Raw genomic sequence first — 16490 nt, forward strand, 5'->3', positions numbered from 1 at the left:
ACGCGAAGATTTCACGTTCACTTTCGTTCACCTTCGCGAAGAGTGCCGGTGCGCAAGGCACCGAAGAATGTAGGTTGGATGACGGTTGGCGGTTGCCGGTGATCCAGTTTCGAACGCGGGCAAAGATGTACGCCCTCGACGCACAAAAACCATTCCGGTTCGGGGCTGTCAAGCGCATAGAAGTTGCGCTTGTTGAAGCTATTGCGACTGTAACCAACGACGGTCGTAAATATTGGGTGAAGGATCTCTCTAATGGTACGGTCGCCAACTCAGCAAACAGATCACGAAGGAGCGTATGTCCAGTGCGGAGTGACGATCAAGTAGCGCTGAAGTCACGGTGAAGCACCTCGCGCTATTCGCAAACGAAGGCACCAGAGCACCGGCCAACGGTGCACACCTTCGACAAACAGTGCGGGGCTAATTCGCACGCTAGCACCAGCTTTTCAGTAAACAATTGTTCTGAAGAAAGAAAAAAAACGTAACACCGTAAGGGATGGAACTGTAAGTTTGTGTGCTGCTGTCCCGTCCCAAAAACCCATACAGCGACATGCTTATGTAAGTGATTTGGCATCCGTCTCGCCAACCGATCGGTCCGGATTGTTTGACGTGTGTGCCATGTCGAAGTGGCGCATCTGTACGATCGAAGGATGATGTAAGTGTTCAATGGTTACTTCTCCATCTCCCCTCTGTGTGTTTATGTCTCTCTCCCTTTTCTTTCTGTGTCTCTTTTTCTCTCTCTCTCCGTGTCCCAGCCGTGGGGATCGCACGGCGAAATATGCCGGAATGTTGGAGGATCATGTACCAGATCGGAGTGCGATCGTACTACGCACTTTGTACATCGTTGCAAGACAACATCCCACTGCCCTTGCCGTTTGTCGAGCTGGCGATTAATGAAGCAAACTTGAACATAATCACACCGTTCAAGGTCGCACCGTACGCGTTCATGTGCGTACGTGCGAACATAACCAACTGCGCGATCGTCACAGCAAGTACGCGGTGCGGTACACAAGGCTTTAGAAGGACAAATCTGACAGGGCCCCCGATCGATCGATCATCGGGGGCTGGCCCCCCGATCCTGCTGCGTTACTTTCGTTGCTTCCTGCGGGGTCCACGTGGAGACTTGGTGGAACCCGTTTTCTAAAGGTGTACCTCAAGGGTACCACGCCTGCCCGCCGAGTCCGTACATTCGGGGCGAGTCAGTGCGGAAATTTCGTTTTGCAAAACGGATATGCGCAGTATTGGGCGATGTTCGTACATCACCAACGCTACTACGCCCGTATCGGTTAATTCGCGGAAAGTGTGAGACGTTCCCCGCATCGCACACACGTAATAGGCTGAATTTATGCAATAGACAAGCGGTCATAATTGGTGCACCGATCCGATGATGGACCGGACGGGGTTAGTATTAGTGCCTCCAATTTCTCCGCCGTGCACACTTAATTGGTTCACAGTTCACTACACGGACGGTGGTTGCGCCATCTCTCGTTACTGCGCCGGTGTGCTGAGCGTATAGTGCACCTTAGTGCCGTACCAAGGTGATTAGAGACGCGTGCAGCCATACCCACCATCCTGGGGAAGGAGTTAAACGATCGAGGCACGGTACCTGCGCCTCCCTGAGCCGCCAATCCTTTCGGGCATGCTATCCATCAACGCGCGCACATGCGGTGATTGTCCGGTGCGGCCACGAGTGTCACGAGTGTGTGGTGATGGCTTTGCTAAATCCTGTCCATTTCCAAATCGTATCACATCCACGCTATCCACCGCGTTCAATGCCACCGTGGTCATCTAGTGCACTCGCGCCACCCCAAGAACGCAATCCGCGTGCATTCTCCATAGAACCGGCTCCCAGCAACGTCAGCCTGGTGGCTTGGTGTTGCAAAACCCGTACCAGCTGCTTCCATAGGTGGTTTGCTTCGATTTGCAAGTTCATTTACTTTTTGCACCCGTTCACCTTCAAAAACAAAGGCCCAAAGGTGCAACCCTTACCAGGGGGTAGGGTGAGGGAGGATTACCGTTTGGACACCACAAGCAAATACATGTGTATATGTGTGTGTGTGCAAGTCCTTAAATATGGTGTGCACCGCAGTATGGAGGTGCATCGTATGCGTGTGTTGCACAATGTCCGAACAACATCCGATTGGCCATCGCCGTGGATCGGATTCGGAAATCGCTTATGGTGTGATGGGGTTTTAATGATTGCTACTTGAATATGTTCTTATTATGGACGTGTATGAGAGAGAAAGAGAGAGAGAGAGAGAGAAAGAGAGAGAGAGAGAGAGAGAGCATGTAAAGGAACATTCTAAAATGTGTGTTGATCGAAGGGAAAACATGGAGTCTATTCTGTTGCTGCAGAGCATTAAGTAGTAGGCCACTGTGATGTTGCCTCACAGTCTCTCTAATTCAAATCGATTGCATCAGTGGTCGGCAAAGATCGAATCTTCACCACTTTCATTGTGATTCTTCGTTGAAAATGATCCATCCTTTGCGAAACTTGCTAAAATTTTGACACGATTTGTAGCCACATTTAAACCATAGTGTTGATGGATGAGAATACTCGAAGAAATTGTAAATTTTGTATCTAATGATCCCATTAGATTTTGGGATCTTTCTATGTGCGCTGCGTTCGGTTGAGTCTTGCGCCATACTACTCTGCGTTTCAAAATGATAGCCTCGTCCATCTTTTCCTATCTGGGATCTGGGATGCTTCATCATCGTATATTTTTTTTTTATTTAAATTCCATTATGACGGCAATGCCGTATTTTCAACACCGCTTGTGTTGAATGAAAATAACAAATTTTTGTCACAAGGCATTTCCTCCTTGCGATTTAATCATCATCGTATAGTTATATATAATTTAGTTTAATTAATGATTCAATCCATTGAATGAATATTTTTTCATTTAAAATAGTCGGAATCGACAAATACAACAATTGCGATGTACCCAATACTATGCCTCACTCAGTTTTAATAAAATGATGACAGGAAAGAATATGAATCGATGGGAACAAAATGTAATTTAGTAAAGCAGCAGGTCCATTTTTACGATTTACTACTATGAAATATGGTTTAGAAACACTTTCTGATATTTTTTGTATTGTATTGTATGCGCAGCGTAACAGCCATGGACAGTGTTTTTTGTCGGCTCTTTTAACACGCTTGTGTAATAATATAAAAGTTAACACTTTCGAAAACCATTTAAACCCTTATCTGGTTGCTCCAAAGCTTTGTCAGTTTATTTTCCGTCAGAATGATTTCTACAGATTTATCACCCAAGCGCCCTTTTCCTATATCCTCCTATTTTTATGCTCCTTCTTGCTCCTTATGCCTCAGATCCCTTTAAAAAAACTGCTTCAATCCGACAATTCCACGACTTTGATTTTAATCCCTATTTAACATACTTTGCATAGTTAGGGTTTAGTAGTTAGATTATTCGCTATTAAATTCTTATTTGCTTAGCGATCAGGCAAACAAATTGATATAATAAATTATATTAATAATAATATTCCTTCCATTTACGATCATAATTTACCTCTCATTGAAACTCATTGCATGTGTAGTTTAATTATAGTTTGGTTTTTGCTGCAAGAAGTTTACCGACCACTAAACTACCAAACAGCCAAATAGACAAACCAAACAACAAAATGTTTCTTTGTTTGGCTGGCTAGTTTATCGACGTACTCAAAGTCATCTTTACCTCATTACATATATCGTTCATAATCAACTGATCCCCAAATATTTTTTTTCTAATTTTAAGAGTGGAGTACGATAATCCGCATTTTTGTTAGTACATGAACGTTTCAAAACTAGCACACATTTTGTTTAATCCATTTGTAATTCATTATTTATAAGCAGATCAACTATCTTTATTCCGCATGGTCAAAGGTGTAGATGGAGCACCATGATACAGAATAACGATCTTGATTGCACACTTTACGCCATCTTATATAAGCATGACGCAGCATTCCGTTCGTGTTTTGGAATCAAGTCAAATCTAAACAAAAACCCCTCATAATAACCCTTTTTCAAGCACTAGACAACGATTAATAAGATGCTTAACGCATCAATTCGATTTACCTGATGGATGTTCCGCATTAGGAATTCCGTTCTAATCATACATCAGCGTATATCAGCATTCCGGTAGCAGAATGCGTGTGACTGAAAAATGTGCGATGTGCAAGCAACACAGCAACGTGCGTTTACATCACTGCACATTCATCTTGCATTATGATGCGTTAGATCATATGCTAAATGTTGTTCGTGGCCGTGTACTTCGCTTCCTGCTCAGCCCCAGCCCAACCGAGATAGATTGATAAATATTTAAATAAACCATTCACATCCGCCACAGCCGATTCGGTGCCGGACCGCCCTCCAGCAGCACACCCCTGCCGGACACCGTGACACACTTATGTTGTGACATCTGGGTCGCTTTCCGGGGACTGGGACGTATATTACTTCAAGATCACACACCCAGCACCGGTAACCGGTAGGAGCGGGAGCGGTTGCGGTTTGCTTACAGTTTCAACTGATCGAATGTCTGGGTGAAAGATATAAAAAAGCCAAAAATAAAGGAACAACAACAACAACAGCAAAGTGAGAAACCGGTCGCCTACACATGGCGCTCGGAAAAAATTGAGCCTCCCGCTCGGGCTTTTAGGATGGTGGTGGAATTTGGAGCACAGCCGGCATCGAACCACCTTCGCCCTCGGTAATTAAATCCCAAAAGTCGAGGTCTGTACGCAATGGAAACCGATGCGTACCGATGGATGAGCGGTGGAGCGTGTATCATTTTTCCATCTTCGCACCCGATTACTTCAAACTGTGCTCGGAGGTGCCTGACCTATCGATTAGTTCGAGTAGCACCATCAAAACCAGCGTCAAAATGAAGGGCCTTTTTCTAGCCGAGAAGCACGAAGAAAAAAAAACTATCCTAATTACATATTAATCTATGTACCGAACAATTTTCGAAATATGAAAATAGAAACTCCTGCTCTGTGCGGAGTAATTTGGTGATAGATCGACCAGATTGATAGGAGTGGGGCTTCATCCGGTAGAGTGGATAAAAAAAGCAACAAACAACATCAACAGCGAGCACAGATCGTAATTTCGGGACACTGACTTTTCACCGGTAGCAGCCAGCGATAATTACCTTCCCTGGCGGTTCTCTACTACCTTCCCACCGCAACGTCGTCCGCGCCACCGCAACAATCAACAGCCGCATGAATCACAGACGGTCGGAATAAATTAGGCATGTCGGCGTGTGCGCCGATAGCATCCATTTCCGTCACCGTCACCACACCGAAAGCAATTACCTTTAAAGCAAACATACAAACCCAACATCGCCCCCTCCCCACATTGCTTAACCTTTTTTTGTTGCTGTTTTATGCTCATCATTTCGCGATCATCAATGTGCGATCACACCGGTGCGCGCACAGTTTAAGTACGCGCACGCAGAGACAGTATGACATTCGCGCGCACCGTACAGCAACGCAAGAAACACACCGAAAAGCCGATGTCCTCTGCTGGTTTTCCCATGTCGCCTTCCACCGTTGTGGACCTTTACGGGGCGAGGAGAGAGAAAAAAATGAGAGGGATTGGTCACCATCGGAGGCACTTTCGATCTCTGCCTTGACTTGGCGGGAAAGAGCATGACGCGCGCGTGTCTATATGTGTGTTGTGTACGGTGCACACGCGTTGTCATAACATTTCAGCTGTCGTCGTCGCTGTTGTTGCCAGTGTTGCATCATAGTCATGTCGGCAAGGCCATCAGGGTTGCTAAGAATAAGAAAGTGCAAAGAAATCGTACAACCTCCATTGCCGGGGGATCGATTTTTATGTTGTATTCTCCTTCTCTCTATCCCTCTCTCTCTCTCCCTCTCTCTCTCTCTCTCTCTCTCTCTCTCTCTCTCTCTCTCCCTCTCTGTCTCTCTATCTCTCGTTCAACATCCAAGCAACCCGGTTTTTGAATCAAAATATTTACAAGCTAATCTTGGATCTAATCAGCGTTTCAGCTGTTTAGCACACATCTTTGCAAATTCTTCGTTTCTAGCTTTTTTTCTTCTTCTGAAAAATTAATTTGCGAGCAAAGAAATAAATAAAGATGAATAAATCCAATATTCAAGCAAAACCAAAGACATCAACAGTAAATATAAGCGACGAACCCATACGTAAAGCGTTGAAGTCATTCTGCTCAAATCAAGCGACGAACCTCCTCTTGGAAGGCGTTGAAGTCATTCGATCGCGAACAAGCGACGAACCTCCTCTCAAAAGGCGTTGAAGTCATTGGATTGTGTTCAAGCGACGAACCCGCGGGCTGCTAGCAGTCGTGAATAAAAAGCGACGAACCCGGTATTCATCAGTTGAAATCCTTTGATTTGTGGCGTGTGTCATGAAAGCTTCAATCTCGCTTTAATCAATCGAAACCATTCATCACTGTAGTCGCTTGTGTCACAGAGCAGTTCGCAACTAAATACCAAGCACGGATAAAAACACGGCCAAAGGACAACGAACGGTGAAATGGGTACAAAATCGGGACACCAATCGGGGACGCCGCACCAAAGGTACGAAACTAGTTCAAGTTTAACTGATACGTACGCGTCCGCGTACGGTGCACGATCGTGTCCGAGTAGGTGGCAGTGGGTTGCTTCGTTTGTTTTTTTTTTATTTCTTTTCGCTTTCAGTTGTGTGAGGTGTTTTTTTCCCCACATTTCCTAATGTGTTTTTATTAACATCATTGCATTGGTTTACCTTTTTGTTTCTATGCTTGCTGCTTTCTGGACGGTGGGAGGATGGGAGGAAGGGGCTGCGTCAGTGCAACCGGCTTTCCCTGTCGAGTGACCAGGCACGTGTGTTTGCAAGCGGTGAGCTTTTTAGCACTGTTTTTTTTTTCTTCACTACCCGTTCAACTACTGGGCACAACGCCGTTCACCTTCACTTTCAATGAGGAGGTTCGCGGCACACACTACACACATGGACACATACGCACACAAATACACACACATACATTCACATTCACAGTGTCCTGCACACGCACTCCTAATCCCCGTCACTTTGGGCAGACGGTTACAAGGAGAGGGGCAGTGGGATTTTGATGCTGTACTGCTCGCGTGCTAGTGATAGTAGCAAAACGAAATGTGGAGAAGAGAAAAAAAATAGTAAACACACAAAAAATAATACAGTTAAACCATCGTTTTCGGTGACAACGCATCTTCGTCCGTTTCGCGCTTCCTTCATTTCGCGTGCCGTTATCTACCCTTTTTTCCGTTCAAACTGTCTTCTATTTGTCTAAATCTACACTTCGACCGTGGTTTTGCGCGTTCGGCTGCATCAGCGATCGTGTGTGTGTGTGTGTGTGTGTGTGTGTGTGTGAGACAGTCACCGGCTGGCTGGTGTTGCTTCATTCAAGAAATTAGACAATATTCACTTATATAATCGCCATCTCGCGTAGCGAAAAGGAAAGCATTATGTAGTAAATATCGTCCCGATCGTCTTGATCGCTGGTGAAGAAGCCACCACTGTCGGCTAGCGGTTGCGTGCGTGTGTTTGTGGCGCCAACAGAAAATTGGGGGATGAAACAAAAAATAAAAAGCGAATTGATAACGCACCACCATGGGATGACACCGAAAACTATGTTTATAACAAAAAAAAAGCAGTGAACACAAAAGTGGAACACCACCAATGTGCACCTCCGCGATCGAGAAGTAGTTGGGTGGGACGAGTGAGAGGGAACGAAAATTACTCAAATTCAAATAAATAAAAGACCACGCTTTGCACGATAGCCAACTTATTATAAATATTGCTGTACAGATGATGTTAAAAAATGGATTCGAATATTAATTTACATTTAAATAGTTTAAGTGAATATGTACTAAAACACTTAATTGTTCATTGTTTCCCATTACAACATAGTTTCTTATTGAGCTTCTCGAGTCTTCTCTCTGTCTCTCTGGCTGGCTGGTTGGTTGTGCAAATTGCATGCATAATGTTTCTAGTTTTCTTTCACCAAATTTTCTTGACACACGGATCCACACACACAAACACACGTACGATGCGTCTCCATTGCATTAGTTTTCATCTTATTAATGCATTCAAATTCACGGTCACTGGAACGCAAAAGAATCAAGTTTTTAGATTCTCGCTCACTCGCTAATGTTTTTTTTCTGGTTTTAAAGTCACGTTTTGGTCTCTTTTACCTTCTTTGCCACGATGCGTAGAGTTTGATTAAAAATTAAAAGCTTTTCCGATCAATGTACTCAATTGGGGTTTCTTGGTTATAATTTATTTATTATTATTTTATTTTTGGACATGGATCATTACACACAGCGTGTGCCACACAAAAGCATACGGGTTTCGTTTGCGCGGCATACAATCACTCGATACGATAATGGACCGTAGGATCTCGTACTGCTTGGGCCAGCGCAAGAAAATGCAACCGCGCGAGAGGTGGCCGCGTACGACAACAAACGACAAAACTAAACTAGGCCGAGGCCGAAGTCCGGTCCAGTAAATGCCGTAGGGAATATGACGTGCACCGGTCGGGGAAAAGTACTGTCCCCGAAAACGACGAAAAAAAATCACACACACACACACACCCATCAGTGCGAGGAATGGTTCGATGGATTTAAAAATATTCAACATATTTTTTCTCTTCCTACAAGCGGGACACACACGGGCCAAGGGAAGGGATAGCCCGAGTGCGGGAGGGGTTTGGGTCAGTTGCTCGTTCCCGGGCACAAGTGGCAGGTTGCGCGCTTACAAGGGGAAAACCGTTAGTCTATTTCTTTATCGATTTCAATACGATTAGTGGTTGGACCTCCCCGCCCCCATGGGATGGAAAGGAAAAACAACCCTTAGTGGTGACACATACACACGACCAGGCGAAAAGGGTGTCCATTCGGCGTTTTGCATTACGCGTTGCACTTTATGTCTAAAAAACCCGCGCGAGGGAGGAAGTCAACCACTCTTTGCCATGGCACACGCTTAAATCACTGTCGACGGAATGGTTGGGAAATTGCACAACAGCAAGGAAAAACAAACAACACGATCAGCAGGGGTGAACCCCCAGTTCTATCTATTCACACATATACACACACACACACACTCAGAGCCAAACAGAGATCGACACATTCGAAAAAAAATTGAGCCACTAAATGCACTCGAAATGGAATGCCCCAAAACAGTTCTAGGCGACTTATTACTGTAGTGGGTACACACTGGTGCAGCTGAAGTATCGGCCGGGGGCGAGGGCAAGGAAGGCGGGCGGTCGAGGACGTCTTGATAACGCGGGCACGTATGCAACTGATCTCCACAGACGACGAACAGATACTGAAGCCTACCACCGTTGGCCGATCCGTACCAAACGTACATCCCAACCGGAGACCGTTGGCGTGCTGTCGCTCCCACTCCGCCACGATGTACGATGCGCGCAGGTCGGGTCGGACTGGTACCCCGGCTGGCCGGTTACCTCATCGCGGTTTTCTTCGCCCTAGCAAGCAACGGTGCAGCGGTAGAGCGAGACCATCCGACCCGATGTATGTGTGTGCGTGGGGCCAGAAGAAGTGTGGCGACAGGACTGCAGCATCCAACACAGCACCGTGCCGAGGTGGGAATGGGATACCAAAACCGATTATTGTCTCCAGTCGTTCTCTCGTTCTTTTTCACCCCTCGCCAAGCGTATAGGTGAGTGTGAGTAGGTCTTTTTTCTAGTCGTTTTTCTCTCTTTCTTAGAGACCCAAAGCAGTCCCCTGTTAGGTCCGCTTACATTGGGCTTCTCATTGTTAATTAATGTTGCGTTGTGTTGAAGGGGGTTCTTCTACTATTTCTCTCACGCAAAGCGCGATCCTGTGCGCTCAATCGATTGGTAAACCTCCTCCAATAAGATGGGACCGATGCTGAGGTCGCAGGGCTTCATGTAGCACCCAAGAATTGCGAGGTCTTTTTTTGAGACCTCTCTTGTCGGTTTGGGGACTATAAACGCTGCCAATCCGTTCCAGCTGTGGAGCGGATGGGGTAATTGGGTTGGCAGTAAGTGTGAAATTATTTTTAGCTTCGATTATTGTTTCATCAACATTCTTCTCGTTGCTCTTGCACGTGGTCGGCAACTGAGGCTGTTGACTACTGTTGACTCTGCTGACGGATCAGTAAAATTGCGCGGGCAAACCATGGTGCACGATGATGACCGCTAATGTCCATGCGGAGTGAGGCATGCTCCCGTCCTCCAAAATGGCCAAATTGCACACAGGACAGCGAAGGCAACGAGTCGAATGACATTCAAAGACGAAGTATCAAGCCCAGTCATCAGTCAGTTTCGCAGCGATTTGCTTTCGTTGTCCTTCATTGTGCCGGTATTTATTGTTCGTTGTTGTCTCTCCCCCTCCCCTCCCTCTCCATCCACCACAACAACACAGAAAAGACCAAAAATAGTAGATCGGGTATTTGCAGCTTTTTTTCGATTGCTGACGGATGATCTCGAAGAAAACACATTCTCGCTCAAGCTGTCCACGGCACAGTGGCGAGACGTATTTGATGCAATCGGAAGGTTATTTGCATGCGTTTCCAAAAAATTTGCATACCAATATTTTCATACCGTGCTGGTGTAGCGCCATCCGGAAACTAATGGTGATTATTTCTCTTTCAACTCGTCCCAAGGCTTACGGAAGTCTTTGGAATATTATAACATTTTTTTTTATAATGGGCTTGTATTGATCAGGCTTTTTTACATTTAGGAATATGACGACAGTTGTGATGGGCTTGCATCTATCATAAAACTTTATCGTTATTTCATCTACAAAATGCAAATACTCAGTGGAGGATCAATCCCCTATAATTTTGCTACGGCATTATCGGTGTAAGGGAGGTGTACTTCAAACATGATTTAACAACACCAGCAAAGTCTCGGAAAAAAGCTCCTTTGCGTACACCTCAGAATTCAGTTGCGTAGCCCTGTAAATGGGCCTAGTAAGCTAGTCTTTATATAAACGTTTGTATGCGCTAAGGAAAACTATAACGCCACATTTTTTACGATTTACGTAGATTTACGAATCCTGATTAGTCCAACGTCTTCTACGATTATTCGCCCAAGGTACAGTTTTCAATCGGTTTACTTTACGGTAACAATCAGAGAAATTTCTTAGAAACCTGTATCGCTCATGTTGATGTTTTAGGCGATGAACAACACAATTGTTTTCAGATTTGCGAAACCAGGAAAGCATGTTTTCAAGAGGTGACACCTGCAGTGTGGAATAAATTTGCCCATCACTATTGCATTGCATACTATCAAACCCGTGAGAGCGATCGCTTGTGTAAGGAAGATGGATGAAACGGAAAGCATCCTTCATCTCGCTCAAACTTCCCGTCGGTTGGTACGAAATTCCATACAAACCAGCTGTTTTCAGATTCCCGATACCAGGAAAGCATCCACGGAAGAGGTAGCACCTTGTACAGCAATTTTGCTCGAAAACCGCCGAAAGGTATGCAATATTTAAACACTAACTTTCCCATTGGTCGTGAAAAATTTTCTTCGAAAACTACCAGTTTCCGAATGTATAGTACCAGGAGAGCATCCACGAAAGAGGTAGCTCCTGGTACTGCGCCGTAAGGTATGCAATGTTTATACACTAACTTTGCAACCAACTTGCAATGCAATGCGCCGTAAGGTAAGCAATGTTTATACACTAACTTTGCAACCAACTTGCAATGCAAGTTTGGTGCATGCAAGAAACTTGCAAGATGGCGCCCAACTTCGTACTTGCATGCAACAAACTTGCATGTAAGTTTTCGCATGCAATTTCTTGCATGCAAGTTTGCATGCAAGTTTGCATGCAAGTTTGCATGCAAGTTTGCATGCAAGTTTGTATGCAAGTTCTTGCATGCAAGTTTGCATGCAAGTTTGCATGCAAGAAATTGCGTGCGAAAACTTGCATGCAAGATTGCATGCAAGTTTGTTGCATGCAAGTACGAAGTTGTCCGCCATCTTGCTGCAAGTTTCTTGCATGTACCAAACTTGTATTGCAAGTTGGTTGCAAAGTTAGTGTATAAACATTGCATACCTTGCGGCGCAGTACCAGGAGCTACCTCTTCCGTGGATGCTCTCCTGGTACTATACATTCGGAAACTGGTAGTTTTCGAAGAAATTTTTCTCGACCAACGGGAGAGTTAGTGTTTAAATATTGCATACTTTTCGGCGGTTTTCGTTCAAAATTGCTATACTGGTGCTACCTCTTTCGTTGATGCTCTCCTGGTACTATACATTCGGAAACTGGTAGTTTTCAAAGAAATTTTTTCTCGATTAACGGAAAAATTAGTGCCCCGGTCCTGGTCTAATTTCGTTTATACTTTAAAGTCACAAAGTCGATTTTCTTCTTTAAATATTTTAAATTTTTAAATAATTTAAATAATTTTAAATAATTACATATACAAACAAATAATTACATAGAAAGAAATGTTTTGTATAATTAAGGAAGATATATTTTATCAATTTTTTACCTTTTCAATTAATTTTCTTCCTATAAATTAACTCTGCTCCCAAAAAATTCCCAAAAATCGCACAATTGGCACAAATTGTTTGGGGCCCCCAACACGACGAGGCCCTAGGCGACCGCCTACTCCGCCTACCGTTTGATCCGCCGCTGCAAATACTTGTTTGAAAAAAAAACAATAGACAAGAAAATGCCTCGAGAAATTTGTACTCTCCTCAGTCGATATTTGACTGATAATACGGCAAAGAACCGCTAAAAATTTAATAAAATAAATAAAAAATGCACATACCGTAGGAAACGAAGAACTATTCAAGCAGCTTCGTTCAAGATGCTGTAATGATAATTGCAGATGTCGGTATTTGATTTAAGTCTTCAAACAAATCGATCAATCGTCAGTTGACAATATTTGTCTGTTTGGTTGTTTGTCTGTACCCACGTTTGCATTTATCGTAGGTCCAATTCGACAAATCCAACTGAGGGAATTGGTCCGGTTTATCCAACTTTAGGGTTTTAGGGAGACTTTAGGAACAAACAAACTGAATTGCTTTTATAGACGTGATCAGTTTACTCATTCACGTGTAGCAGCCACAAAAGTGTTTCATTAGTATTTAAATGTAAACGAACCGCACAATAAATTATGCTTAAGCAAAGTTAAAATTATTAAATTCGAGCTGCATAATATTTTTTTATTCTAAAGCAATTTCAAACCGATACTCATACTCGATATCAATTCAAATATTTATGTGATGCTTTTAGCAACGAGATTTTCAACTCCTGACTTCAAGTTCCATTGTATTCTTTACCAACCTTGGTGAAACAACAGTGCTGTGTGTAGTTATAGAAAATCCGCACCACTAATGTTGATCGAATCTTGTTATTCTCCTAGAACTATAAATAAAACTCGTGTCATGCCAAACTGCAGTGGAAATGCTTGTTTTAAATGCAATTTGTTTGCAAAATAAATTGAATAAATGCATAAAATAAGCATGCCAAAGCCACATTCAGCATGGCACCAACAAGACAAACGCCACATATGTCAAACCCACTTTCTTTGTCACGAGCTGTCAAATCACGGATGACCATCACTACTTTGATGAGTCTCAGAAATTGAAATACGTTTCTGTGTGTTTATTATTTGTGCGAGCTCATTTAACTCATTGTAAAAGCATAGTAAGTACTTGCCCGTAAGCTTGTGACAATTAACCGATCAACGTAAATCCATAGCTCCAAGATGCCGGTCGAAAATCTGGAAGAGCAGGGTTTGGAGAAAAACCCCAACCTGGAGCTGTCGCAATGCAAATTTTTGCTCAGCTTGCCCGAGTTTGCTCACGACAAGAAACTGTCCGAGAAGTTGCTGACCGCGATTAAGGCGGAAAACATGGCACCGTGGTACGAGCAGGTTTGTGCCGACCTTGGCTGGACCGTCGATCAAAAGCAGCTAGCCGAGATGAAGGAAACCAATCGGAAGAAGCTGGAACAGTTGGATGCCGCCATTGAGGACGCGGAAAAGAATCTCGGTGAGATGGAGGTGCGCGAGGCAAACCTTCGCAAATCGGAGTATCTGTGCCGCATCGGTGACAAGGATGGGGCCATATCGGCGTTCCGCAAAACGTACGAAAAGACGGTATCGCTGGGCCACCGGCTTGATATCGTGTTCCACACCATTCGCATCGGATTATTCTATCTCGACCACGACCTGATCACGCGCAACATCGACAAGGCAAAATATCTGATCGAGGAGGGCGGTGACTGGGATCGTCGGAACCGATTGAAGGTGTACCAAGGAGCGTACTGTATTGCGATTCGTGATTTTAAGGCGGCGGCAAACTTTTTCCTCGACACGGTCAGCACGTTCACCAGCTACGAGCTGATGGAGTACTCGACGTTCGTGCGTTATACGGTGTACGTGGCCATGATCAGTTTGCCGCGTAATGAGCTGCGTGATAAGGTCATCAAGGGGGCGGAAATTCAGGAGGTGCTGCACCAAACGCCCGACGTGAAGAAATATCTGTTCTCGCTGTACAACTGTCAGTATGCCGATTTCTTCAAGCATCTCGCCTCGGTTGAGTCGGTGCTGCGTAATGACATTCTGTTCCATCCGCACTATCGTTATTACGTACGTGAAATGCGCATTCTGGCGTACACGCAGCTGCTGGAATCATACCGTTCGTTGACTCTTCAGTACATGGCGGACGCGTTCGGAGTCAGCGTGGATTACGTCGATGCGGAACTGTCGCGTTTCATTTCAGCCGGCCGATTGCACTGTCGGGTGGATCGTGTCGGTGGCATTGTAGAAACTAACCGGCCGGATAGTAAAAATTGGCAGTATCAGGCCACGATCAAGCAGGGTGATATTCTTTTGAACCGCGTGCAGAAACTTAGCCGGGTCATTAACATCTAGGTCCGATGGATTGAGATGGTCGCTTAATTTTGTATTTGTGGAACAGTTGCGTATAATAAACACGAAATTCACCAACAACTGGATTCGAATGTAGTTATCGTTCAAGTTGATATTACACCTTCTTTTCGTAGGGTCCATTTATGGCTAAGCTATCTAATATTACTTCTTGCTTTTGTCCTTTATCGTGTACTTATCGTAAACCTTGGTTGGATCATACGGTTCCCATCGTGAAGCAGGGAAGATGTGCTTATTGCGCTCATACCAGGAACGGAGCAACACTTTTCCGGCATGGGAATCTTCCTTCTCGACCGTAGCGTCGCTTATCATACGAATATCATCAAACACGTCGAAGTTGAACAACGGGCCACTTTTGCCACGAGCCTTCGTCACTATGAAGTCGTAGAATGTGTAATGATGGGGCAATATCAAATCCTCCTTCACGTACATCAATTGATCGGCCATCACCGTTTTCAATTCGCTGAAGTCTTTTCGAAGCATTTCGAGACACTTTTGCAGGAATTGATAAATGGAGTTACCTACAAAAAAGAGTGTAGAGACAGTGTAAGTTCTCTTTACAGGAAATGAACAAAAATAACGGTTCACCATTACCTTTCTTCATAACAACTGATTTTCGGTGCCCAGAACCATCCCAGTAGCTGAACGTGATGGTAATTTCCTGATCCTTCAACGTGGCCTGTTTCATGGCCCATTCCTGTCTCAGCTCCTCGCGCAATCTGTTGTCACGCTCCTCACGCTCCCGATCTGGCAGGAACGACGTGTCCACATCCGGATTTTTGCGAATCTTCTTCACCCCACTCGGTACCTCGTCCTTCCAGGAACGCTTAACGACCAGATCTTCCTTCTTATCCTCCGGTTCCGACTCCTGATCCGATTGCTCATTCCCTTCCGGCTCATCCTCTGGATCGAACGATAGCGCTTGTATCTGCCGCTTCTGGCGGTCCTTTTCGGCTAGCTTAGCTTCGAGCGCTTTCAGCTTTTCCTTATCCTTTTCCTCTTTCTTTTGGGCCAGCTTTTTCTCACGCTCCCGGACGATGTCCTCCTGCTTCGCTTTCATCTCATCCAGGGTAACCAACCCGATGGTGGAGCTTTTGAGCTGCTGCTCCACGGCATCGTAATGGGCGGCGAATTTGTTTTCGATGTTGCTCACCTTCAGGTCCTCCTCGATTTTCTTCTTGCGAAATTCGACCTCTTGTTGGGCTAGTTCGCGCCGTTTCATCAGCTGAGCGGCACGGCCCCCTTCCGAGGCGGCACCCTTGTAGTACGCCATCGTGTCTGGTGATTTCGATAAGTTGTTTTAAAAGCGACCCGCGGTGCACAAAAGTTTTACGTACAACAACGATTCCTGCTCTGGTGCTTTGTTTTTCTAGAAGACGTCGTAAACAATCAAATGACATTTGAGGGGGCTTTCTATCGAGAGCAATTATACAGCAAGTGAGAGATCGAAATTAAATCAAATTATCACATAGTTTAAAACAATTTTAAATTTTATTTTGTTCATAAACTTATTTTGAAATCTGTTATATTGCTTATTTCAATGTATTTATTTTTTGCTTTCCATTCCTTCCCAAATACCACAGTTGATGAACTGTCATTC

The 16490-nt window shown here is 44.6% G+C and overlaps 2 protein-coding genes across 3 annotated transcripts; one reads left to right on the top strand and one right to left on the bottom strand.

Moving 5' to 3' along the window:
• The first annotated feature begins 13555 nt into the window (after positions 1-13555).
• Positions 13556-14952, top strand: LOC128307306 (26S proteasome non-ATPase regulatory subunit 6). The gene is made up of 2 exons (XM_053045077.1): positions 13556-13644; positions 13699-14952. Exon 2 carries the CDS (start codon positions 13706-13708, stop codon positions 14873-14875), a length of 1170 nt encoding a protein of 389 aa, XP_052901037.1. The 5' UTR covers positions 13556-13644; positions 13699-13705; the 3' UTR covers positions 14876-14952.
• Positions 14849-16247, bottom strand: LOC128307316 (protein FAM50 homolog). 2 transcript variants are annotated; one of them, XM_053045097.1, is made up of 3 exons: positions 16228-16247; positions 15485-16168; positions 14849-15411 (listed from the first exon to the last, which is right to left on the bottom strand). In XM_053045097.1, the coding sequence occupies exons 2-3, from the start codon at positions 16161-16163 to the stop codon at positions 15035-15037; spliced, it is 1056 nt and encodes a 351-aa protein (XP_052901057.1). In that variant the 5' UTR covers positions 16164-16168; positions 16228-16247; the 3' UTR covers positions 14849-15034. The 2 variants fall into 2 exon arrangements, with proteins under 2 accessions (XP_052901057.1, XP_052901048.1); XM_053045088.1 differs by having other exon boundaries at positions 15485-16247.
• Between the last annotated feature and the right edge of the window lie 243 nt (positions 16248-16490).

This window comes from Anopheles moucheti, chromosome 2 (assembly GCF_943734755.1).
Source record: "Anopheles moucheti chromosome 2, idAnoMoucSN_F20_07, whole genome shotgun sequence".
NCBI classification, from domain to species: Eukaryota; Metazoa; Arthropoda; class Insecta; order Diptera; family Culicidae; genus Anopheles; species Anopheles moucheti.

What these genes read in the sequence shown, in the direction of transcription:
- LOC128307306 (XM_053045077.1), top strand. Translation starts at nt 13,706, where the DNA reads ATGCCGGTCGAAAATCTGGAAGAGCAGGGTTTGGAGAAAAACCCCAAC.
- LOC128307316 (XM_053045097.1), bottom strand. Translation starts at nt 16,163, where the DNA reads ATGGCGTACTACAAGGGTGCCGCCTCGGAAGGGGGCCGTGCCGCTCAG. An exon ending in ATCAGTTGTTATGAAGAAAG is followed by an intron (nt 15,412 to 15,484) that starts GTAATGGTGAAC and finishes TCTTTTTTGTAG; the next exon opens with GTAACTCCATTTATCAATTC.